Here is a 27,402-nt window from a genome sequence, read left to right on the forward strand (position 1 = left end):
TTGCTAGACTCTTTTCAAAGCATAAACGTTTCCAAATGATAGTCTCGATATTAGGTCAGGATAATGAAAGCGCGTCCGTGCAATTACATGTGTATGATATAAACGAATATTTTCGCGTCCCGATACAAATGAAACTCAGTTTCAGAGCTATACGTACAGAGCTACGTCGTGCCTCACGCAGCATGCCAATCGCTATTCCCAATCGGGATATGCCAGGTGATCCTCATAGGTCGGCCGGTGCATCACGCCACGCCGTACATAAAATGCATCCCGCCGCCGGGGGCGGTGAGGAATTCGTACGAATTCCGGCGCGCGCGGTTCTCTTCTTTGCCTTCCCTTCCTCACCCCGCTCGCCGGACGGCTCCCATGCACGCAGGCACATCTACCAACCCCTCCCTGCCCCTACCACACACGTGTTTGCATTCCAGCGCGATGTTTCACTAAATGCACGCATTGCACCGGGTTTAACCACCCTCCCCGAGGGAGAACCAGTTCTTTCGGGGCCGGCAGCGCGCTGCGCCGAGACAACGGCATGTTGCGTGCTTTACGTGGAGAAGGAGGAGGAGGAAAAAGGAGCGACGCAAGAGAGCCCGCCGTGCCGAAACTCGCGAAGAATAGGCTGCAATTATCATTCCACGCGATCGATGCGATTTCTCCCCGTCTTCTCCCGGTGATATCGTATAGTAAAAATTGCGTTCATGAAACGCACGTGATCTCACGAGTGACACAGATAATATGAAAATATCTGTATATAGAATAGAGAGAATGTATTTACTTTAGCCTTTCTGCCAAGAAGGGAGTCTTGCACTGAGAAAAAAAATTGGTTAAAAAACTAAAATATTTAGTCCGATACGCACAACTAAACATTGGGTTAATTCAATAATTATTTAGTTGCACAAAAAAAGATGTCGTTTATTTATATTAATCATTCCAATGTTTTAACTAAGAATTAATTAAATCAACTCAATATTTAGTCGTGCGTATCGGACTAAATATTTTAGTTTTTCAACCAATTTTTTTTCTCAGTGTGGAGTTTACAGTATTACCTGCTTAGTAAACATACACAGATCTATATCCATACCTTAATTAATACCTATCAACTATCAGTATAATCATGTTTCCGTCCTATACCATCTTTCCTTAATTTATTTATTAATTATACTTCTAAAATATATTACATTTTCTTATCACATTGAATATTTCTATAAAAATTTCTTATCCTAATAGGAAAACGTAGTCTGCATCATGCGACACTTCCGCCTTCCTTTCCTTCGCTCATTTGTTATAACAATGATATAACTAAGAAATTGACATTTTCAAGTTGTTTGCAAAAAGGAAAATTCTAATGAAAATTCAATACATTCTGCCTGAATCTCGTAGAATGAAACATTTTCACTCTAAAAGAGTGAAAATTGAGCTTATGCAATTGTCGAGTGATTTGTCAATTTAATAAGAGTAAAATTCCATTCTTATAGAGTAAAAATTATTAAGCCTCTGTGCATTTTTTCAAGTGTATTTTCACTCTACATCCGGAGAAAAGTTTCTTCAAATCAAAAGAATTGTTTGAAGGAAATTTATGCATTGCTATATAGTACGATTAAACAAAGTAGTTTTTTTAATTTAAAGAAAATTTTTGGTTGCTCCTTTTACTAAAATTAAAGAAATAGTTTGGATATGCAATGTAAATCTTTTTTTAATTAAAGAAATATATTTTTCAAACTAGAGCAACTGAATTATTTCTTACATTTCTGGCAATATCTCCTTTGAATAAAAAAATTATTTGTTTAATACATAAACGGTTGAACTGAAAAAAAATCGAGTCGAAAACTTGAGCCAAGTTAATAACTTCTTACTATATGATATTCTAACTCATTCATCTTAAATCTATGAAATTTTATATCTGTAACGTGTTTAACTAATATGTATACACAAAATATGCATTTGCATAAATATCCTTGATTCCGATCTGAGATAAGCGTTAATTTAATTCTCACTCACCGACACGATGCGCAGCAGCGGAGTTCTAACGACGCGCTGACCTGCAACACACAAATACGAAATCTAGATTAGCGCTAAATAAACGACACACTTAACGTTAAAAAATTAATATAATGTTACCACAGGGTTGTTCCGCCGTTGCCCGATGCCCCCCGGACCTCCGCCTCCTCTCAGATCCGTCAATGCACAAGTGACACAAGAACACTCGCGAACAAGAGATTGATTATGATCGCGCACTAATTATTTACCGAAGCAACGCGCGACACTTTGTTGACGGAATTCCCGGCGAAGCGACATCACCACGTAGCGAAATAAAAGACCGCGCGAGGTTATGATCTAGATACGAATGCGTAGATCGATATTCCGTCGGAAAATTCATATATCGCACACGAAAACTCGGAAGTAGTCGCGTGTATAAAAAAAGAATCCGCTCGATATCAATGATAAACACGCGAGCTGGGCAATACGTTGGCCGGACAAAGCTCGCGATGATTCGCGCGGGCAAGATAACCTTAACCTTCACGTCGTCCCGCAAGAACAACAACGCATGCGTCTCGGAACGATCTCGCTGTCTCGTCCGAACGTTTATCTTACTACAGGTTACTCACGAAAACTCGGACGTACGTGCAAAGAGAGCTCCATTTGCGACTTGATGACGTCAGGCGAAGGGGAACGCGTACGAACGGCACGAACGTTGCGACGGACGAAACTCGCGGCGAGAGAAGCTTGCCGTCGCCAACTTCATGCCACCATGCCACTCCGCAAGGAGAGAGAGAGAGATAAAGATCTAACGTGTGTAGCCATTTCAGGACGATGGCTGTTTCGTACGAATATTCACGGCACACGGAAACGCGGATATACCTGTATGTGCAAGGAGAATCGGTCGCTAAACGTTCGTTGCGAAACGAACAACACAGCACCTTTACTCGCGGCCACCTTCACTCGAGCCGCACGGCGCACGGCGATCCGAAGAGCACAACACACACACACACACACATCTCAGGACGATCGTCACCTTATACAACATTCTTTTCACTCCATATCACTGCACATAAACACTCGCGAATCGTGACTGTGAGATACATGCGGCGAGATCGGAGCCCGCGTCCATGCCGGCTGAAATGCGTAGCCGCTGCGTCGCCGGCGGCGGCCCGTCGGCTGCTGTCCCGTCGCGTCGCTCTCTTGCGCGAATTTGGCTATCTCTCGCGAAATACACGTATCACGGCGACTCCGCCTCGCACGAGTGTCACACGTGTGTCAGAAATCATAGCTACCTGCGGCTCTTAAACGCGTCGCGACGACTATCGGCACGAGACCGATCCGCTGCATGTCCATGCATGTCCACCGTCCATTTTACTACTATCTATAAGTAACTAGACTAGCGCCGAATTGACTCCCGAACGATTCCGAAACGTCACGAATCGACGATCGGTACGCATGCACTTTCCAGGAAGAAATTTTTTCCAGGAAAAAAAGTGTACACATCTCCAACGAGCACGGTGCCTTTTCGACTTACGTTTATAACTCTGCTGTTTGCTTCCAACTTCGTATTACTATACGATCTCGTATCGTTTGACTCAATGTTAAAAAGCTGTGAAAAATAATGAATTCTCGAAGGAAAGCAATCAGGCTTTGCGTTGTACATACAATGAAGGAATATTGGATAGAATATTAGAGTGCGCAGCGGAAACACTGTGAAGTGAACGTCTTGTCAAGCGGAACAGCAGCCGCGGCACAATGTGCAACGGCGGCGATTCGTACACGCGCGACGTTTTTGCAGAAAAAATTAGACGTTGCAGGATAATGAGGTAAATCACGGTTTACGCGACTCGCAATCTGCCTTCGACTATATTCAACAGTCATGCGAGAGGCTTGAGCAACGCGTAACCTGGATGCTCGTCGGTAACGCGTGAGTAGTCAGTGCCGATTAGCCGAACGTCACGCGTCAGTAGATCAAAACCTCATTGAGCCGATCCTCGCGTTTTGCTGTCAACGATATCAATGTGTAAGCCGCGTAATTTACATGAAATACCGTGACACATAAATTATCTCTCGTTCGCGCGGCTTTAACGCGCTCGAGAATTGTTAAAATGCCAATTAAATAATCGCCATTGACGTTTCTAATATCCTATAAGTGTTTAATATTCTAGGACTTTACTCTTGGAATATTAAATAATATTCCTGAAATACATTAATATAAATGTGTTTTTTTTATTAAAGTGAAATATGACGTTTACGCCAAAAATTAAGTATACAAATGTCGTACTATGCAGAAAAGTGAGAGTTTAAATATGCCATTTATTATTGATTTTATAATATATTTCAGGAAATCCTTATTTCTTTAAATCTCAAAACTATTTTTATAGTGTTCCACATAAATAATCAAGTATGATGATACATCAAAAATATTATATGAAGTAGAAATATAATATTAAAAGAATATTTGATATTAAAAAATATTAAGTAATATTTTCGGAACATTATAAAAAGTAATAGTAATTTTTAATAACATTCGTATAATATTCTAGGAATATTGTGTGCTTATAACGTACACATGTTTTGTATTCTTATTCCTTCACGCTTTAATGTGCATCACGGAGGTGCATTCAAATCACCGGGAACAGAATTGATTACGGTTGTATCGATCAGGATGGAGAAGGCAACTTCCTCTTCTCGGGAGGGCCTTATGTAATCATCTATAAAAAAAAAGGTGAAGGGCACGAGCGTGATAACGTAACGCGGAATTACAGAGATCCGATATTTCACAGTGATATCTCCTCGAAAATGCGCCGCGCGCGATTAGCATAAGATAAGAACACAGCTGGACTCCTGCGGACGAAGGATGCACATTTCTGCATATCCTTGACACGATCCGCTCGGCTCCCGTGCTCGTCAGGCGTGCGTCTCGCCGTTTACGGAATTCTCAGGCTTCAAGGCGTCGACGTCGTCACCGTCGTGCAAATATAAAAAAAAAACGGACGTGCACATACCTCGGCGCAAAGTCAGCCGTGCGTGAGAAGAAAGACGGAGAGAGAGAGAGGACAAAAAGGAGAAGCATAGACGTATCGGTTAATTACTATCCTGCAACAAACGCCGTCAGGATACCCGAGAAAACTACAAAAACTAGCGTCGCAAGGTGTCGGCGACAGAATTGCGCGTAAAAAGTACGTGATAATAATAGCGTCGGGATATTGAAAAAAAGTAAATTGGATTACGCTAATTAAGCCCAAGGAGAACAAAAATTTACAATTCCAGGGCAAATTTCCCAGCAAACAAAAATAAATTCAATTAAATTGAAAATTGCAATTTATTTCAATTTATCCAAGCTAACGTTTTAGAGTTCCGAAGTATTTTTGAATTTAAGTGAATCTAAGTACGAAACACGTTATTCATCATTTTAAATTCGGATAAATCTATGTCCCCATTAAATTAGTTTTAGATTCAAATAAATCCATATTATATTATTTTTGGATTCAAATGAATTTGAAAAATTTGAAACACGAATTCGAAATGAATATGTGTCGACATGAATTTATTTCTCTTATTTCAATTCATTTTTTGTTTGTTAAGTTCACCGACCTGAAAAAAATAATAAAAATTATGTAAATATAAATTGTAAGTCGGAATTAATAATAAAAACCCAAAAATGAATATAACAAAGGCGAAATAGCAATGTAGAAAGTGGAAAGGGAAGAAAAACTCGTTTCAAGAATTCTGCGGGATCGCTATCGACTGCCATCGATAACAGAATGATTTATGACCGATAATGACCCTGATTTAAATTCGCGCTGAACGGCGTACATATACATGTTCAACTGGATAACAAATGAAGAAATTGTGAATAGCGCGCTAACACGACTGGCGAAAATGATCTCATGAGCGGAAACGAATGTGGCGATAGATCTCCGAGTCTGCGATCGATTAATATTCGCGGTGAGTCGATTCAGCGGCAGGAAATCAGAGGGATGCGATCAGCCGCGCGCATTTCCGGGATTCATTACGGAGAAGAGGAGAAACCAAATCGAAAGTCGATCTTGACACTGCGAGAATTATGAACCGCAGAAATCAAAAGGAAGAAAAAAGGATACCTTTCAAATGTTGATTTTAATAAAAATGTCTAATAATCAAGATCATTTTGCATATAGAAAATTACCTTAGTCGTAAACAAGACATTTTAAATGTATTACTCATTACTATTTTAGCTTATGCAGTTTATAATCAGAACGGCATAATAACGAGGATTTCTGTAATAACCAATTAAAACCTGTTCGAGTTAGAGCAAGAGTGATGACGTCAAGGATTTTCTACTTCCCGCAAAAAGTGAACAGCCGATTTATGTAGTTTGGTCGTTCGAAGAATTCAAATAAATGTCCGAATCGAGCGAGCTCTCTCGAATCTTAACCATGAACGAAACTTCCAGGAAGTTCGATGAGCAGAATGCTTCTTTGAATAATTTCGTTTATAGTTAAACCAGTTGAAGGCCTCCTCAGTAAGGTGCATTTATCTTGATGCATAATCATGATGCAATGCGCTTGCAATAACGAGGCGTTAAGATCTCGATCGGAGGGAAAGCTAAAAAAAATTTTGTCTTGACGATCAGTACAATATATTTCTTTTTTCTTCTTCAGATAATTATTACACGAATAATTTTTCTTCAGATAATTATTACACGAATAATTTTTCAACTCAAGTAATAGGTGCTTCTTTATAATTTGCCGCAATTATAGAAGGAATAAGAATTATAGGAAAAGTAACTATCTTGTAACATTATTTTTATTTAAATTTCTATTCTCTAATTATACTTCTGTAAGAGATCGTGAGTACCTACGTCATTTTTTATTATCATAAATAGGAAATAAGAGGCGCATTAGTTACGTCTACATTAATGCTACTGCGCATCCGTGGTAATGATTAATAATTTTCGTAATTATCGCCAGTTAAATAGCCGCATGGAACAACATTGGGGAAGATAATTCACGCACAGATAACTACTTAAAAGCACGCACAATTCTGACTCATATAAGCTGACGATTTGCATTCGCCTTAACGATCTTCCGTATGGCGCAAGTATTTGAATTGGTAATTTTCGAAGGAATATTGTCTGCAGGAAAATTAACATCTCCCAGAGAGAAATCGACGTTGAAAAAATTTTTCTTTCTAAAATAAAAATTATACCAATGCATTTAAACTATTGATTAAATTTTCACGATTCTTGTATGTATATATATACATAAACATATATGCACAAAATAAATTATTTTTAAGAGTGACTGCTAACATTTACATTAATCTAATTTGGTTATCAAAGTGTCTTTAATTTATAAATTTTCCTATTAATTATTATAATGTATAATATATTTATCTTCTTTATTTCGTTTCATTAAGATTATATACATCCATTTGTCACTACATTGCAAAAAAAAGAAGAAGATGAAACCGAATCAATCTTAATATTATTACTTTTCATTCGCGAATTATTGAAAGGAGCAATGAGTCACTTGCTTTTTTAATTATAGAATTATAAATTTATTATGGCATTCTCGGATTCACTTTCCTTTTTGCCAGATCGATCGAACGTATCTGGCTGATTTTATCTCATTTATTGCTTACAATAGTGTCGGAATGAGATCCTGCGTTATTCAATCACGTTCCGCCGATTCTGTTCTTTTTTAAAAAAAAAGGAAACTCTTGAAAAAAAAGGAATATTAGGCTTTCAAAATAATGTGACAAATCTTGCATTCAATCAACGTTTCAAGCCAATCTCGCACTGAAACGCGCATATTTGTCCAAGAAAGAGTAGGAAAGTTAGTAGTAATTCGATGGAATCACGCTTAGACTCGAAAATTCTTGATCGACTCTGCGCAGTAACTACATCGTGTTCTGTAAAGCGAGCGTGAAAGTTGGATACCAGCAAAGAATGTCGTGACGAGATGGGAAGCTCGTCCCGAGTAAAAAATTAGAAATTAATTTGGGAGGATTGACTCGTGAGAAATGATTGTGTAGTTGACGAGCGTCAAGTAGAAGTAATCAAGGAGAGGTACAAGGACCGAGTGTCCTATGAGTATAAATTGTAAATAAAAGCTTGCTGTATAGCTTTTTTATATTACAAATATTTTCTGTTTCTATCCTGTTTTTGTGCACTAAAAATTGTTACATGTAATAATCCTTTAGAATAATATCTGTAGAATGTCTTGATCCGCTTGCGAATTTTCATCGTGCCCGTCGAATTCCGTTCGAGACGTAACATTGCACAGAATTACGGCTGTTACGAAATTGGTGCAACGACCGATTGTGACAGAGGAATCCGCGCGAAGGTTCCAACACCCGATCAGGTCTAATCAGGTCGATCGGCACGTAGCGTTGTAAAACCGTGTGTCGACGATCAGTGTGTCAATGTAAAGTGGAAATGGCCTTCCAGTGTCAGCGACCAGCACCGCTCGTCTTGAGGACGGCGTCGGCCTTAACGTAGCTGGCGAACATTACGCGACAATACCAAGGACCAACTTCGGGCATTGTGCACGCACTACATACTCGTCATGTAGAAAGCGTGCAATCGGTCGCAGGGGCGCTCTTCCTTCGCCAAATGCTGGTGAACAGTCGTTAAGGATGTATCAGACATCAGGTCCTTGCAAAATAAATAAAATTTGAAAATGTGTTTAATATTAACATTTCAAATAAACTATATACATATGAAAGTTGTGGGAACAAGATGATATTTTTATTTAATGATATACTTTTATATTTTATTTACTCTATTTGTTATTAAAAATTAAATTAATTCTTACAACATTAAGAAAAATCACAATTTTTTTGTGTAAGTACTCTAAGTATTCAAAATGGTTTATATAAAGTTGTATCGTGACTGTCAATTTAGTTATTTTGTAAATAAATAAATAAATTTTGTTTATTTCACAGAATTAATCTTGCAATGAAACTTCATATAAATTATCTCGAATATTTTAAGTACTTGAATAAAAAAATTCAAATTTTTTTATTATTTTATTGTTGATTATACGTTCATTAGAGCACACTTCTTGTTGAAATAATTTTTTATCTAGGTAGAAAATTGCTATCAAATTTTTCCTACTACTTTCAAATGCAATATAACGCAATTTGTAATTATTGCACAATTTTCTTAATATTTTGAGAAATTTTCTATACATCCTTAAAAGCTCGTCAGTTTTAAGGAACCCTCCAAAAATTTTAGCAGCTTGATTGAAAGTTTAGAGACAACAGAGATTTTATTAAAAGATCATCTTCTCTCCTTTTCTTACGAAGATTCAAAGAATATGATTAAAAGAAATACAATTAAGTAATAAGATCATTATCAATTAAATTACTAATTTCATCAGAATTTTACGATATTAAAAATATACCAAGTTTATTATTATATTATAAAGTTCAAATATTTCGAGCTTATAATTATATCTTGTATCAATATTTATATGCTATTCTAAATCGATGTATTCTACGTTCACGGTTGGGTCATGTCTCTCTTTGTTATTACAATCGTAATCAATTTAATTTACGTGATATTACACGCAAATATATGTCTACGAGCAGCTGCCTACCTGCGCAATAGACACAACGCCTGCGTCAGCGATTCTTGCACAACATAATGTTTCATCAGTTCCGCAAATAGTCACGCAAATACGGAAATAAAGCCAGCTGCTTTCGGAGACACGAACGATTCCCGAGTCGATCTATCGATCCGACCCTGATTCTATCTGCGCATGGTGACAGACGCGCGACGCAAGACGATTGTCTACGTGACTGTCGTAGCTTCCTGCCCGACGTGTCCCACATATCCGTTCTTCTTCGCGCGCTATGAACGTCTTCGCGTCCTCGCGACGCGACTTACCGAGCTCTGTTGCCTGCCCGCACTTTTGATTTTTAACGCAGACTCGAGCCGCAGGGTCGCCTTTGCTCCATTAACACATTTAATGTCAATGATCTTTTTATTCGTCACTTTCACGAGAATAGAAACGCCCACGTTACCGAGAAAGGCATAAATTTTTTTTTTTAAGCGTCGGAATGAGTTGTTTCTTTCAATTCGCGTTCTCTCTTATAACTACGTTAACTACAAGCAACTAAATAATATTATTGTATCAATCTCTATTGATTGTTCTTCATCGCAGCCGAAGATATCTTGATTTAAATTACAAATTCACAACTGTTACTTTTTTTTCTCGATTTAGGTGTTCCCGTTACCGACGAATCTTCTATTGAGACGACTACGATAGGAGATATCGGAAATGCCTCTGAGTCGACCGAGGCGGAGGGTCACTCCATGGACGACATAATGCCGGGAACGAAGCCGTCGCCGATCGCCGTGGTGTTCGTCGACATCCCGGAGCACACGGAAACGGAACTGGGCTCGTCCGTGCTCTTGGCATGCCGGACTGCCAATCCTGTGGCCGAGTGCCAATGGTCCTGGCAGCCATTGCCACCGGTTCACCTGCCGCTTCCGGACGTCAGTGAAAGCCCATCGGTTTCTACGAGTAAGCGCGATATCGCATTGTTCCTTCCGCGATTATTCCTTCCGCGGCGAATCCGATTCCTAACTCACATGAGAATCGCAAATGACAATGCTGTAAATGCTCGTGTAAATATTCTAACTGTAGAAAGGCTGATGTTTCGCAATAATCGGCTAAAGTAGCGTTTTTTTCCGAGTTTGCGGCACATTAAATAGGAAGCAAAATTTGTCACCATTAGTTTATGTAGTATAATGTAACGTCTTTTGTAACGCGATATTTAGAAATGATAATCAAACTTCTAAAGTTTTTATTCTTTAAGCATTTTTACTTATTTAAAACACTTTCTTGCTTTTTTTTACCTTCCACAAAATTTTCGCGACGTTTAAAGAATTTTTGTGATAAACCGGTTGAAAAACGTTTTGCCAAAGTTGTTGGAAAAATGTCTCCTCTCTGACTCTTCGTGGACAATTTGGGTCTTTTTTGGCACAAGTGCAAAACTTCACTGCTCAAATTTCAATTTTTTATTAAATAAAGATTTTAACATTTGAATTAAACAACTATTTGTAATGTAGCAGAGATTTTATTATTCTAGAAAATCTAGAAGAGTAAGAAAACATTGAGCTAAACAAAATAGATCTAGATTGCCTACGCGATAGGTAAAAATATGAAAAGTTATAAAATTTAAGATCTTTTGTCAGTTTTAAAGCAATGATAAATTTAACGCTGGATCAATCAAATCACTTTTAAAATTCTTCAACGTGTTCTCTTTCATCTTCTTCTCCGCACGATAATTACTCTTGTAGACAATTGAGCCTTATCCTTCTATGCCGGATACCGCGAACATTGCTCATAATTCTGTAATCGTGCGTTGAATATTCATCGATGCCGTTCGCTCGAACCTCTCGGTGATTTCAGCAACGGCGATCCCGACGATCGCGACTACGACAACTCCCACGACCCACCCGTTGCCCGTACGACAGTTTCCCGCGTTCGGAAACAACAGTAACGACTGCTCCGTGAGATTCTCCAGCACCAAGCACGAGCAGACAGGATACTGGACCTGCGCGGCGAGAGCCTCGACGAGCGATCCTTTCACCAGCACCGAGCCTGCCAAGCTCAGCATCAACGTCAACGTTAATCACGGTAGAATGCTCAATTTTGTCTTAATCCAATCGATTTCAAAATTTATATTTTTTAGATATATTAAAAGATCTTTTCAGAACTTGCACCATTCATCTTTCCCCTTTTCTTCAACGCACACCAAAAAGTAAAAAAATTTATGTTCAATTAAATATATTTATTTTAATATTCTTTTTCTGATTTAAATGAATATTAGTTAGTATAAATTAATTTATTTTTACACTTAAGGAATATTTTTTAAATCAAGGAAATGATGTTAAAATAAATATATTTACTTACATGAAAGATTTTTTTTTAATGTAGAAGACTAAAAAAAAGGAAAGAGATGAACTGTGCAAAATGTTCAGTTGAAAAGAACATTTAATATCTTGATACTTCGGATTTTGATCCAATTAATGTAAGCTTGTTTCATCTCTTTTTCGTGAAATATATTTTTATTTTTAACAAGGAAAATTTACAAAATTTATTTTTAATAAGAATTTTTTTCAATTCTTTTGCATCTTTGCATCTTACACAAACCAAAAATTAATTGGACTTTAAATTAAATGTTAGTGGACAAGTCGTTTGGGAAATCGTTCAGCTTTTAAACCGTCCTATACAACGTTTTCTGATATTCTCCATGGAGAAAAGCTGCTTGAATCGTATAGTCCCGTTCTTCGATTACAATTTTAATCGCGTGAGCATGGTGAATAAGCACGTATATTTACGCAGTTGCTTTCGTACGACCTCGAATTCTTAGTGACAAAACATGCTTGACATCACTGTTCGTCTCCATCAATTGTACCAATATAATTTTTGTTAAGAACTTTGTGACGTAAAATATCGTCATTATTAGCTGTACTGTGCTTCGATATTGAATTAATAAAAAATTAGTAATAGTTAGTAATAGTAACTAAATTATCAGCAATTATATATATATATATATATATATATATATATATATATATATATATACATTGTACATTGTTTGAATAACAATTCTTCTGAATGAGTCATTCAAAAAGTGAAAGACAAGTGAACGGAGAAACACTGTTTCCATACAAATTTGGTTCACTTTGATAATAATCGCGAATGAATCATGCAACATGAAACACGTAAACATTGTATATTTTCTTCCAGAAAAAGTACGGTTTCGAATTAATTATTAAAAATGAAAGTTAAAAGTGATTAAAAGTATCATGAAAAGAGAAAGAAAGAAATAATTAATGGCCTGTAACGAGTTTCAGTCCTAATTCTACTTGTGAATTGATCTTTCGAATCAACTTTTTCTCATTTTCAAGCCATGGCCCGTTACGTAAGTGATATATCGACTGGTGCATTCGCACGTTTCAGGTATTCTCATCACGTTCGCGAAGCACGAGAATGTCATTGAAGTGCCGGCGGGATCCTCGGCGCAGATAATGTGCCAGACGAAGTCACCGGTGCGCGAATGCCAGTGGTCCTGGCGGCAGCTGAACCAGTCGCAACCCTGGAACCTCGACGTGAAATCGTTTCCAGCCTTTGGTAATGACAGCACGGAATGCAGTATCAAGTTCAAGAACGTCCTGCCGGAGCAAGAAGGCTACTGGACCTGCGGTGCGCGAGTAGACCCGAATTCCTCGTTCACCCAGGCGACTCCAGTCCGTTTTCTCATATCAGAAGGTATCTAGCTAATTATGCTGACATTTACTAATGCGCATACATTTCTATTTCAAATTGTTTGATTAAACTCTTATAGAAAATTATATAATTCAATAAATGAGAATGTTCGAGATAATAATAAAACTTTTACATTTTATAATTTTTTGCAATTAATATTTTACTATTTAATAACGTAAATGTAAGATATATTGAAAACGATTACTGTAAAACTCGGTACATCTTGACGTGACACTCAAACGTCTTCAAATAATACAATTAATAGTCATCTCTTACACCTGATTTCTTCATACCTTCCGATAGCTATCTTCCAGAGATAACGGTATTCAATTAACTAAAAGTTCGTTTCCTTCACCGAAACCTCTGGTTACCCAATTTGATGGATAGCAGTTTTTCATTTTATTAACTTTCGTCACAAAATGTACTAAAATTTTAATAGAAATTACCGTGTTCTCTGAGAGATATCTTATGGATAAAATTATCTAGAGGTGAAGAAATTAGGCATTATGTAACACGAATGGTGCCTTTGACGTATATTTAAGATGACTTACCTATGACCATTTCGTAACAATTGTTGAGCCATGAAAAATATTTCAATGTCACATTTACTTCGCGCCACATTGACTTCGACCGATCTTGTACCACGCGACCCGTTCCACGATTGAAAAACCCATCGAAGAGCTTTCGTTTCCCTTTTATAGTCGAGTTCGTGCAGTTGTCGCGCGGCGTGCAAGTTGCAGCCGGCGAATCGGTCTTCCTACGGTGCCTGGCGAACAAGCCGGTGGTACAGTGCGAGTGGTCGTGGAGGGCGTCGAACTCGAGCAAGGAACCGCTGCTGGTGAAGAAGTTCAGTCCAAACAAGGACGCCGAACACGACTGTTCCGTGCGATTCAAGAACATCCTGTACGAAGAGGAAGGTCTGTGGACCTGCGGGGTACGTTTGACGCCCGACGGTATCCTGCACACGGCGCCCGCAGCGACCGTCAGCCTCCTGCCCACAGGTACGCGACGGCTACGTCAATTAAGAAATAAATATGTCTAAATCCCTAGAATTTCACGGCGTGATCGTTATCGAGCGTCCGATCGCCGTGCGAAGGAATACTCGTGCAATTACGCTAATATATCGCGCAATTACGAATGGATTGATGCCTTAACGTGAGATGATGTGAAAATTGATTGCTCGCACGCAGAAGAGTACTAAAACAATTTTTTAAAAATTGTTCACACAAATATTAGGCACCAACATCTGCCTCGACTAAAAAAAATGGCGTTCTTCGCTTAATTGTGTTATTCATTAAAACGGCGTTAGCGTTAAGAAATTCGAAGTACCATTGCATAATAATACCTGTTTCAAATGCGCATACATTGCCTTTCTGCCTAATCGCTGATTAAAATGCAGAGCCCCATATAGAACCTCAAAGTCTAATTGCAATCAATGAAAAAAAGAGCGATTGAGAATTTAATGACCTTTAAGTCTATTCAGTGTAAATCGATTTCATATAATTTGATTGCACTTTCTCTTCGAACATTTCACCTTTCTCTTCCATTTCGTGCGTAATTTATGTAGCACTTTACATTGGATAAAAATTAATCGTAAAGCAATTGAAAATTGTAATCATATAGAACAATAATGCTAATTAAATAATGGCTAATTAAATTCGACTCCATCTTCTTCCCGGAAGTACGAGTTATTCTTAACTGAAAATGGAAAGCTATTAAATATCAAAATTTAAAAGTTTTACGAAATAATACGTAAGTATAAAAATAATATTGTTTAATATTTTTGATGTAAAGTTTTTTATTCGTTACCACACACACACACACACACACACATACACATAAATATTATCAATTTCAAAGAAAAAGCTGGTATTTATAGACTCATATCTTATTCCAAACTTTTTTGCAGTTTTAATATCATTTAAAACTGTTTTTAAATTTATTAAATTTATACAACACAGCGTCGTTAAAAATATATAAAAAAAAATATACTGAAAGAACGATTTTGCTGAACTATCTTCAAATTTAGCCGATCTGAAATTGTTAAATCATCAAAATTTAATGTAATGGAAGCAAATTTTAATCAGGTACATTAAAAACATTTAATGTTTTCAAAGAAATAGAAACCTCACGTTATCCAAAAGTCAAGCAAATATTATCCGCTTTTATGATGTCTAATAGCAAATTTTTCTTATTGCGACGGCCGATTCCAGCTAAGGTGAGCTTCGTCGAAGTACCAACCGATACGGCGGTGCCGGTAGGCACGGAGGCCACGCTGAAGTGCGTCACCAGTAGCCGCGTGGAAAAATGCGTGTGGATGTGGAAGCCGTTGCATGGTAGCGATGCGGAGGTCGTCCTGGACGAATTCCCGAGCAAGGGTGATCTCGGTCGCGACTGCTCGCTCCACCTTCCGCACGTGTACACGGAGAAGCAGGGTCACTGGAGCTGCCAGGTTTCCATCATGTCGCTCAATACCCTCCTGACATCGCCGCCCGCGAAACTCACCGTCTACGAACAAGGTAGAGGATATTTCCTAATGTTTCCACCCACTTTTTTTATATATGGAAAGAACAATTTTACTATAATATCTAAAAATTTAGCTAGATACAGATCAGAAAATAATTTTATGTGAACTATTGTATAAGACGTTCAAGCATGATGATGTTACTGCAAAAAGTTTGGACATTCTAGCAACTAGCTTACACGTCTAATATAAATTTTTTAATGGTTCAACATAATTATTTTCAGATCCGTATTTTAGTAAAATTATTTTTTCCGTATATATACGTGTAAAGAACAGTTTTGTTAAAGTATCTAAAAATTTAGCTAGATCCAAATTTGAGAAGAATTGTTGTTGGACTCTTTAAATAATTATGTAAATAATTTAACTCAAGGAATGTATTAAATTTGATTCAAATTTAGTTTATTATAGTAAATAGTAAATTGAATTTTATTAAGATTTAATACATTTCTGGAATTAAGTTATTTAACTCTACTTTGATATTGTTTTAATTACATTAGCTACATATTAAGTGAGAACAGTGGTAAGACAGGGATGATTAAAAAATACATAAAATTAGGTACCAGCGCAGTCCTCTGTCTTCTTGTGACTTTTAAATTTTGATATCGATTTCTAACATTCTGATTGACTAATGTATCGCTATATTCTTTTCAGACGAAGTGAAATTCTCGGAGCTGTCGCAGGATATCCAAATCTCCTCCGGCGGCAGTGTCCTGCTGCGCTGCGTGACATCCTCGGCAGTGGAGCAGTGCCGATGGTCGCTTACCCCAGTCAATTCCAACACCACCGTGGTGGTGAAGCAGTTTTCGGCTGCCGGAAACGAGGCCCGCGACTGCAGCGTCCGCCTGAGCCATGCTCTCTCCGAGCAGGAGGGCCTATGGACCTGCGGCGCCAAGAAACACGGCCGGCAGAACTACACGGACGCGCCGCCCGCGAAGCTGAGCCTCCTCGAGCCAGGTATCATCGAGACCTAAGACGGTCGGTCTAGTGCCGCTTCTCCACCGCTACGGTGAAGGGTGGAAGCACCATTAATCGATCGTCGCGCGATTCCGGCGCGCTCGGCCTGGGCTAAATTACGCGCCGTAAATCGCTATTGAATACCGTAAATTCCAAACGATCTAAATGCCTGGAGGACACAGAGGGGACTCGAGAGTATGACTGTGTTACTATAATCTGGCGTTTGGCCTATCTCTTCAGGCTATGGGCCCTTTCGGCTGAGCCTTTGAAGCCGTCCTTGAACTCTTCGTCCCATCTTCAGCATTTAGATCTTCCTTTTTAATTTACAGTATTCGATTATCGTAATATAAATGTTCTCGCATTTCCACGCATCTTTAGTACTTAGATCCTCCTTTTTAATTTACAGTCGATAATTGTAATACATGTAGTGACATTCCACACGTCGATGAATGGAGATCTTATCATTATCGATGAAAATGAGATTTTGATTCCTTGCGATTACTTTCATTTGGATATTTAATCAATCCGACAGAAAACGGACTGAATCGATGACACGCTACACGTAAAGTTCATAAAGTCTATCACCGAAGACGGCTTTACCATTGAACATGTATTGCGCCCAAGGTGTCGCATTAGACTACAATAAATTTTCTCGGACTGCTTCGCGTGCGAAAAACGCACGTAAGGACCATGCATATGCAGCCGTCACATGTAAAAGGACCTCTCGCGTGTGGAAGAACTTTGTTCCTTCGGTTGCACCACTCAGACGTTTGTTTCATGAAATTCAAATTGACAGGCAACTATTTTCGGTAATGGGAACTGCTTCACGATAACGTAATAAGTAATTTAACAGATATTAAGGATGTTTTGGCTACGCAATACATGAGCTAAAAGTGATCAAAATTTAAAAACTGTACTTTTTTTTTTCTAATCAACAACAAAAAATTTTTGTCGTAAAATTTGATCTGTAATGATTTTTGCAGCAAAAATTATCATATTTTGTTGCAATTTTAAATAAATGACTTTTAAATGAATTTCTGCACGAATATTTATTACAATTCAGTATATGTAAAAATTTTGATTTAATTGGTAATGCTATTTCCCTATCCTTGCAAATAAGTACTTGCAAATAAGTAAACGCGATTTTACACAAGAATCAAGAGTAAACAGAAAATTAAATAACCAATAAGTGAATTGTGCTCAAATTTTATACAGATACTAACGTAATACTAGAATATTCTATAAAATTTTTATATTTTTGGTAATGTTTTGAGATATGACCCAAACATCCTTAAAACGACGCAAAATTTTCTATCACTCGTCCTTAATCTTCACATTTTATTATTCTCATCATTTTTCTTTTTTTTTACGACAAATCGTTAATCCTTCCTACGTTCTGTCGAGTTTCATGAAATGCGTCCAAGACTTTCGTCCAAAGCCTGGCTAGAGTCGCGTCTCCGAATTCGACCGATTATAAAAGAAAACCGTAGGACACATGTATTATATACGTTTCAGGATCCGTGGCCTTGTCGCGACGACTGTCGCAACCAACCGCGATCGCGAGTGCATCGAGGCGAGCTGTACGTGAACTTTGCACGCGCCGCGGCGTATGCGTGTACATAAGTCTAGGCCATGGATCCTGACGCACGTCTTTGCAATCTGCGGTAGACGAGGCTTCTTCGGCACGAGCACCATTTGGACGGCCTCATGTCGTAGCGAGCTAATAATCGGAAAGCATTATTAAACGAAATTAGTAAGTTGTCCAAGAATTAGCATGCCCTCTGACCTCAAGAAATCGATTTTCTTACAGACAATATTATTATAATTTTCATGTTTGATGAATGACGCCAGATTTTGCGTAAAAATTTCGCAAGGGTCTCTTAACTTTAGCGCATAAGCCTCCGGTACATTTAAGCAGTTCGATATCTCTCGTCGGAGTAAGGAAGGTCAGTCTCGACATTTGCGAAGTTGGTACGCGACGGTAACTCAGCCCTCGTTACGGCTAACCCAGTCATTCAATTGAAAGAGAAACTGTGCATAACTCATCGTCTCTCGTATCTGTGTGCGTCCTCCAAGTGGCGAGGATCCACGCTCGACAATGGCGTTGCGAAAGAGCAATCGACCGGGATTTGCGGCGATTACTCGTGGAAACATCCGCTCGATCGTGGATCCTCGAGAAACTATTGTGGGTGACGGATCTGCATGTCGATGAAGCTTTACTACTTCGTTAGATTAGATGTGCAAGCGCGAATGTCTGTGAGTGCTGTCGGGCCGTCCGCTGCCCATCGACGACCGCCCACACGCGTGTGTGCTAGAGAAATATTTTCCGATTTTATTGTATCCATAAGTGACACCGTACAAGAACGATCTTACACGGCCGTTTCGTCGATTAAGCTCTGTCACCTGCCTCGGCGCGCGGCGATCGTTGGAAGGATAGCCAAATCCTTTAGGACGTCTAAGATAGCAATTTTCGCGTTCTGTCTCGGGCAGTATTATATCTCGTTAAGTGGAATATATATGATAATAGCGTGATAAAGTTTAGACTCACTAATTTCGACGTGTATAATAAATTATTAATTATCAAATATATAACGCGCGAATAGGAAAGGAATTTAATTTAATTTTATATTTAAATTCTTTCTGATTGTACGTATTTCTTGAGGACTCTAGGACTACACACATAAAAGTCTCGACGAAAAATCGCTGACATTTTCGGGAATTTCTTCTAAAAATCCTCGCGAGTTTATCTAACAATAAGCATAGCTGGCTCTCTGGATTTCTACACGCATTTTTTATTGGAGTTAAATATTGAATTAATATACAAATATACGCGTATATAACAAATATGTGTATAGTCCTAAAATACGAGTAAAATCATGTTAAACTCTGTTGAGCAGAACGTGAAAAGTAAACACATTTTTCTGTTACGTTTATAGAGACAATCCGAGTACATATTTTTTTTACTTCACGCATAAAAATCGTGAAATTATCATTTGAATACGTCAGCATCGTCATTTTTTGCTTTATCGCGGCACGCAGTGACCATTTTTAATTTAATTGTTGTCGTGTATTTGCATTTACTAGCGTTAGATCATTTTACATTATCAAAAAATGGTAGCGCCCATTACCGCTCGTCACTCACGATTCCCCGATAAACCGTAAGATTTATCGATTCGTTGTGCGCCGCCTGGCAAAACACAAATTAACAATCCTGTCGGCTTTTCTTGTTATCCCCCAGTGATTAAGGAAGCTTCACACACAAATCGTAATTAATTGCGAGTTTTTCCAAGGTAATTTATTCACGCCATTCATCTACGCCATTATTACGCAGTGTATATCGGCAAATAAGTCTTTCTCACACCTAATTATACACAATAAAAAAATAAAATGTAAAAAAAGGTCCACTCTAAATTTTATGTTAAAATAACTCAAAAATTAAATTAAAATAAGTTATTAGTTATAATAAATACTAATAATTAGTTATTTTAATATGAAATTTATAGTAGAATGGACCTTTTTTATATTTTATTTTCTATTGTGTATAGCTACATGTTAAAAAGCATTTCAACTGTAAAATTAGGTACATACAAATTTTACTTTCGGATAAAATTGGAATTTCTTTTTTTTTTACATTGAAAAGAAAATTTTTTTAATCCGTAATAAAAAAATCGTACACAGTAAAAAAATAAAATGTCCCAAAAAGTCTACTCTAAATTTTTACTTAAGTTATTTTAACTTAAGTTTTGAGTTATTTTAACATAAAATTTAAAGTGGATTTTCTGGGATATTTTATTTTTTTACTGTGTAACAAAATAATAAAAAAAAAATTTGTACACAAAAATACGAAACAGAATTCAATAAATTTTATTATTGCAGTATTTAATGTAATGGATATAACAAAAAAATGTTGAAATAGCCATTTCGAAAACTTGAAATATTCAAGAATGATAAGTCGAAAACTCATCAAGTTTCTTATTTTGCATATATTCTCAATTGATACGTCAAATCATATTCTTCATTTAAAATATTCACTATCAACAATGCCATTTTTATTTTCCTATTTATATTCTCAACGGCGAGACTGCGCTCAAATGAGATTCTGCATTTAGTTAAAATGAAACTTTGCATTTAATTAATAAATATCCTAGCTAAATAAAACGCGTAATCGATCAGCTTAACAATCGTATGAAAAAAATAAAAATTTCACGCATAATACCTACGTTATGTTTATTTACAAATTTACATGTTACAGAATAATTAAAAAAAATCAGACAACTAATTTTTTACCTAACTTTTAATTTAATAATTTCTTCCTCTGATTTCAATCAAATTCCAATAAATTTGATGCAGACTGCATTGAGAAAAAGAATTTGTTGAAAAACTAAAATATTTTGTCCGATACGTTAAATTAAATATTGAGTTGATTAATTTTCGATTAAAAAATTTGAATGGTTTATTCTTGATAAAAAAAAATTTGACCTGAATAAACCATACTGTTTTACACAACTTTTTGTACAACTAAATAATTTGTGAATGATCGTATCACGCTAACCATTTTTATTTCCTCAACAAATTTTTTTTCTCAACGTAGCGATTGCTTACTTTCTTATTTTACTTTCCAATAGTTAAAGATACGATTTAGACGATTCAACGTGTACTTTTTGAAATGCATATATTTTGTATATATAAAATAGTAGGATCGGTAAATAAGTTATAACCTTTTAATAAAAGAGGTTGTCCACATGAGAGAATATTAAATGATAGGTAAATCTACACGAGCATTTTTAATATTACCGACTGCGTCCCCCGCTCGACATTTCATATTATTTATTATAGAAAGTCATCATCTTTAAGTTAACATCGCGCTTCTATTTTTCATCCTGTTTATTGCTTTACTCGTGACCGAGTTTGATGTACGTCCGTTATATGTACGATCCAACATGATTATCACTTATGACTAGCCGCTAGTGCATTTAATACTAAGTAGGCAATTTTTAGCGTTAAGGTTCTTAGCGTTCAGAAAATTCATGTTCGCGAGTAATGTTCGCTCAGCTAATTGATGGTGCAAAGGCGTCATCGTCTTGTTACGATGTATATTTTAAATCTAAAATATCTTTAGCTAGTTATTTTTTTCTTGAATCGTAAACTTTATTTCGTATTTCAGAATTACAAAAAAAATTTAATTTGAAGCCCAATTAGACCAAGACAATTTAATTATCAGTACTGATTATATTTTGCATGTTAGTGTTGCGCTTCATAAATAATTAATACGATGACGAAATGCACGCGATCAAATCTGAGCAGAGATTCACTCTGAGCGTATGAATCTTCATGTGCCATTAAGTATCGTTAAGCACCGCGAGGTATTCGCGCATCCTCGTGCGCGTTTTGAATCTCTGAGTTGCTGTAAACTGTTTTTTCTTTTTCGTCTAAATAAATAGTAATGCGAAAACGTCATAACGATCTTCTCATTTCCATTACTCCGGTTACTAACTGCGTTACAGCTGAACCCGGAGGAGCCCTTCTCCGAGTCCGAGGCGAGTTGCCGCAAGCTGACGCACAACTAGTGATAATTAATCAAAGATATCCACGGAAAAATATTGTAAGCGCTAATTTTTTAGAGAAGTACGAAGTTTACAAGAAATTATATAAAGTGAAAAATTTCGAACGTAATAGATCGCATAAAAATATAGAAGAAAATGCAGAAAAACGTTTCATAAAAACGTTGCAAAAGGATTGCGCAAGTTGCATTTACATATTTTTTTGAAAAGCAATGTTTTCTTTATATCAATCAATTTGTCTCATTATTATGCGCATAAAAAACATTAAAAGTACAATTCCAAAAAAAAACACAAGTTTACGTGTGTAAAAATATTTTATTTATTGTAACATGCACAGTTTATTTTATTGAGATATAGCATTATAAAATATACAATGCTTTATATTACCGTAAATTATTATAATCTTTTGATAACTTTACTTTAGTACTCTTCTGTGCAGATTTATTACAGGAATCATAGTACGTAAAAAAATCATACAATTCCATTATGTATAAAAAAATAGTGATAACCTTCATAGCCTTAAAAAAGCTAGTTTTTTACAAAATTGCTTTTATCTTTCTTACAATTTTTATCTGAAACATTTTTCCGTTCCAATCTTATCTTCTACATATTTTTTAAGATATTCGGTCTATTACGTTTAAAATTTTTCATCTTGTACAATTGTTACATTTAATAAAATAATTATTGATATCAAGCAACGCGGTAGCAACTGTAATACTAAGTATTAGATAATATTTTATAATATAATTCATTGTCTTTATAATAATAATTTGACATTTTAATATAAAAATCAATATTTTTTAAGTATTACTTGATTTTATTTACGTTTAATATTAAAATATCTAAGCCTGTCTGACAAGTATGGCGCTTGAAATATTTTTCTTCTGTGGGATTCCTCTAGTATCATTAATGCACGCGAAATCAGCGCTGCACAATCTAACGAATCAAACATTTATCAAGCCACAAAAGCCATCGATGCACAAACGAATGGTGGTTGGTCAGCGTGATTCACTCGTTGGATCATTTGCACCGGAGTTTTTGGTGAGTGGGACGAATATTTTAAAAAGAGCTTTTACAATAGCCTCAAAAGGAATCCACGTCAAAAGTGCAAATGTGCAGCTTTAACAAGAACAAGGAATTAAATAACGTAATTATGTAAGAAATCGATATGTTCTAAAAAACTTTGAAGCTTTCGAGAAAAACTTATTCAACGAAAATGTATCAATTATAAATATCTTATGATTAAACACTTTCAGCACTTGAAAATATTCGAGAGCTTATTGTGTAGCAAGATAATATTTTAAATTTAATATGTGTATATAATTTTGATGAATCGTGGATAGATTCTTGAGGCTCTATAAGAATTAAATATAAATGCATTTTAACAGATATTGATCGTTTTTAGAGCCTGTCACTATCGCGGTTTGGGCTGCGCCATTCAAAATGGTCACTCTTGCGTGCAGAGTCGGATCTTTGTCGTCGGAAACCAGATGCCACTGGATCCACGCCCCAAAAGTTCATGTGCATCAGAACTCCAGCAGGCAGCTTTCAAAAAAAGCGAGGTAACACCTCTCGCCATATGCGTTTTCCTTTTATACTATGTGATCCACTACGGAACACACCTCTCTAATGTTATAATGCAGGCACAGCGTGCAAATGGATTATGCCACGGGTATATGCAAGCTGATCTTCAAACCGGATCATTCCGATTTAGGACAGTGGACCTGTAAATTTACCATCAACAATGACAACGCCGATATTGAAGTAGGAAGCGCCACGCTCGTTCTGCTGAACACTTTAGCAGGTCTTTGTTAGCATTTTAATATATCTTAGATTTTGCTTGCAAAGATAAATTTTTTACACGCCTGGTATTGCGCACAGATGACAAATTAGGATGGATCGTGGGGACTCTAACGGCCGTGATCCTGTTCCTAATGATAATAGTCGTGGTGCTGGTGGTGTGCAAGGCGCACATCTTTATCCGTAAGACACCCGAGGTTTTGGAAACCTTACCTGCCGGCAAAAGGAAGCAGAATGTGCGATCATGCGGCGAGAATCAGGGGAAGATCAATTTTCAATTCGTTGAAGACAACGGCCACACCTCGAGCCTCGAGAGCGTACTGCCTAACAGAAGTCCACGTGTAGAGAAGACTCATGGAATACCATCCAAAATATACGAGAATGTTGGATTATAATATGTAATTATCAACGTTTAAATTAGAGAAATAAAAAGACTACATTTTATAAAAATTACAGACATATGTTGACATTTTATACATGTGAAGAACCTCTTCAGCAATTTTAATAAATTTGTATAAATTATAATTTTACAATATAATGTATATATAATTGTCACAAAAAAATTATGTATTCTTGCAGTCTTAATTTTATTATATTATTACCAAATACGAAAAATTACATAAAAACGATAAAACAAATGAGGCCATAAAACATCTTAAAAACAGATGTATATTCTTAAAAAAGATTATAATAAATGTAAAGTCAATACTCGCATCTAATTGCTATAAATTAGTAAAAAAATGCGTAATCTGATTTAAAATTGTTATCATTAATACTATATATTATAAAATTTTACAACAAAATTTTTAATTCTGAATTCTGCATTTTATTAATAAGATGACTAGAGTTTTTGTAACAAAAAACTAAGAAGAAAAATTATAAAGGTTTATAGAATATTAAAATAAAATGGAATATTACGTAGATGATATAAATATAAATAATGATGCTTGAAATATGAGAATAATTATTTTCCATTTATTTCATCGAAGTATGATCATTTTTATAAATATTTATCGAAAAAGTAAAAATGCATATTTATTTAGAAGTTGCATTTTGTTGCTTCATCATGTAGGATTTATCAAATATTTATTTTTATTGCGCGACAAACAAAGATCAATATTGAATTATTGAAAAATAGCGCGTGCTTGCATATAATGTGCACGCATGCATACGAATAAATGAATTTAAAATCATTTCTGTCTGTAATTTATTTAAAAAAATATATATTATATAATATAATATTGGAAAATAACTAATACGCTAGTAGTGTTTCAGTAAACGTGTAAAAAAAGTTTTTGAAAACATATTTTTACACCAATATAAAACCTATTCTTTTTTAATTGAACTAGTTACATTAACCCTATTATTTAAGAGAATCTAATTGAGTTTGAATTTTCTCTAAATTATAATAAAGCTCAGTCAATTGTTTTTTATCGAACTCCACTGTTAACGTAGATGTCTTATCACCAGTCAGACCAAGTTGGAGCAATGCTACAGGTCGTGCATCTTTAGAAATTGTAGAAGACGATGATTGCACATTTAGGCACCAGTTGATATCTTTCACCTGTAAAAAAAAAATATATATATATTTTAATAAATAGCAATTTTTATTCCATGTTTTAAGTATATAATATAATACAGAATAAAAACACCATTTACACTTTTTATCATTGAGAAATAGCTAATGACTATTTAATATTAATATTAATTTATTGTGAACTTTATATATTTTGCCTTCATAGTTTTGAAACATCTGTCAATTACTATTTGATGTAAAAATGTAGTCTTATATATCAAATATAAAAATATAAATTTCATATTAAATTGATATGCAATTTAGTATTACTGATATTAAATGCATAAATTATTTCACAAGAAGCTACAAGAAATTTATTTATAGATAAAAAGTATTTTTCAAGTCAAGGCGTAAATAAAACTCTCTCTACTTTTCAAACAATAGCTGCATTTGGCAGAAAAAGCAGATTTGCAATTGTTGTAAAATTCTATAATATTATCGGTTTATACAGTTAGATCTGATAGAAGGGAAAAAAACAATTCAAAAATTTTACAACAGTTGCAAAGCTATTTTTTGCAAACAATAAATACTACAAATATCATTCTTTGATCAACATAGAAATATAGTTCATTTCTTTCTCAAGTACCATAATCAGTATGGACCATCTAATTTTATAATTCACTAAATATCCTTTTTACATGTACATATATCCATGTAAAAATACCTGAGTAGGAAAAATAGATTGTTGTCTAAAATTATCTACAATGCCTTTCCCATAAGTCATCCAGGCATTTGTAAAAATGGATATTTTCTCTTCATCTAATTTAAAACTGTCCTTCATGAATGCTTCCATGACAGATGGTTTGACAACACTACATGCAGCCTGCATGTAGACGGAAGTAACAGTATCCAGCAAAAGAGCTAATTCATCTTTCGTTAGATCTAAGGAAACTAGCAGCTTTTCTTCTTCTTCTTCATTAAACACCTTTGCGCCAATGCTCGACTGCAGGGTCTGGCATATACGGTTGACAAGAAGTCGAAATTTGCTATTATCCACTCGGGCCACTATCTTCAAACCTTGCTCCAATCTATTAAGACAATAGTACAGATAAACATTACATGTTGTTGACATGTATAGTGATAATTTATGATTAATCTATCAAGAATATTAAGAAGTCATCTACGAGAAAATAGTACAGTAGAAAGAATAATTAAAAAATGAAATATTTTTTCAAAATTTTGTTTTCAAACTTTTAAAGTTTGCTTTGCTAGCATTATTTTCTACGTTACAATTAACCATAAAAACATTAATTATCTTGTAATGTTAATAATATTTTAACGCATACTTTGAAGTTACGTTGATCCAAGTAGCCATTTTACGTGAGAAACAAATTCTTACACATCACTTTAACATTTCAATCATAGCTCTCCAAAAATATAACCTTAATGAACGTAATGTTATGAAATCTTTGACATGCTTAGACCAGAGAGGAACCTGAGAGCGGCCACGGCGGCTTTTTTCCTATAACGCTTCGAAACTCCCGTACACTAGTGACGCACATCTATTCTGGTCAAAATAGGAACTACGTGTCACATCCATTTTGTAACCCGCCGTTAAAAACAGTGTGGATGTTAGCACGGACAACAACCCACATCTAACTCACGAGAAATGGATGTAGGTTGTTGTCCGTGCTAACATCCATTTTGCTGCAAATAAAATCTGACGCGTATCGCGTATGTTGCATCCAGAACAGGGGTCGAGAATGTGCACAAATGATTAATTACGTCTACTTT

The 27,402-nt window shown here is 35.9% G+C and overlaps 2 protein-coding genes across 2 annotated transcripts in view; one reads left to right on the top strand and one right to left on the bottom strand.

The window, feature by feature from the left end:
* LOC105195491 overlaps positions 1-24,647 on the top strand; it is a 34,585-nt gene extending 9,938 nt beyond the window's left edge. The window contains exons 3-11 of the mRNA XM_026138706.2: positions 10,197-10,499; positions 11,391-11,618; positions 12,948-13,256; positions 13,955-14,254; positions 15,467-15,772; positions 16,429-16,731; positions 23,698-23,854; positions 23,936-24,096; positions 24,174-24,647. Coding sequence (XP_025994491.1) covers positions 10,197-10,499; positions 11,391-11,618; positions 12,948-13,256; positions 13,955-14,254; positions 15,467-15,772; positions 16,429-16,731; positions 23,698-23,854; positions 23,936-24,096; positions 24,174-24,487 — 2,381 coding nt within the window. The 3' untranslated portion in view covers positions 24,488-24,647. The remainder of the gene's footprint in view (positions 1-10,196; positions 10,500-11,390; positions 11,619-12,947; positions 13,257-13,954; positions 14,255-15,466; positions 15,773-16,428; positions 16,732-23,697; positions 23,855-23,935; positions 24,097-24,173) is intronic.
* A 398-nt stretch (positions 24,648-25,045) lies between these two features.
* Positions 25,046-27,001, bottom strand: LOC105195469 (COMM domain-containing protein 10). Its single transcript, XM_011160877.3, has 3 exons — positions 26,955-27,001; positions 26,333-26,696; positions 25,046-25,656 (listed from the first exon to the last, which is right to left on the bottom strand). The coding sequence occupies exons 1-3, from the start codon at positions 26,981-26,983 to the stop codon at positions 25,456-25,458; spliced, it is 594 nt and encodes a 197-aa protein (XP_011159179.1). The 5' UTR covers positions 26,984-27,001; the 3' UTR covers positions 25,046-25,455.
* Positions 27,002-27,402: the final 401 nt, after the last annotated feature.

The sequence above is a fragment of the Solenopsis invicta genome, chromosome 10, assembly GCF_016802725.1.
Source record: "Solenopsis invicta isolate M01_SB chromosome 10, UNIL_Sinv_3.0, whole genome shotgun sequence".
Taxonomy (NCBI): domain Eukaryota; kingdom Metazoa; phylum Arthropoda; class Insecta; order Hymenoptera; family Formicidae; genus Solenopsis; species Solenopsis invicta.

Coding starts and splice junctions, on each gene's coding strand:
- LOC105195469 (XM_011160877.3), bottom strand. CDS start 26,983: ATGGCTACTTGGATCAACGTAACTTCAAA. Junction 26,697..26,954: donor TGGATCAACGTAACTTCAAA/GTATGCGTTAAA, acceptor TTGTCTTAATAG/ATTGGAGCAAGGTTTGAAGA. Junction 25,657..26,332: donor AATCTATTTTTCCTACTCAG/GTATTTTTACAT, acceptor TTTTTTTTACAG/GTGAAAGATATCAACTGGTG.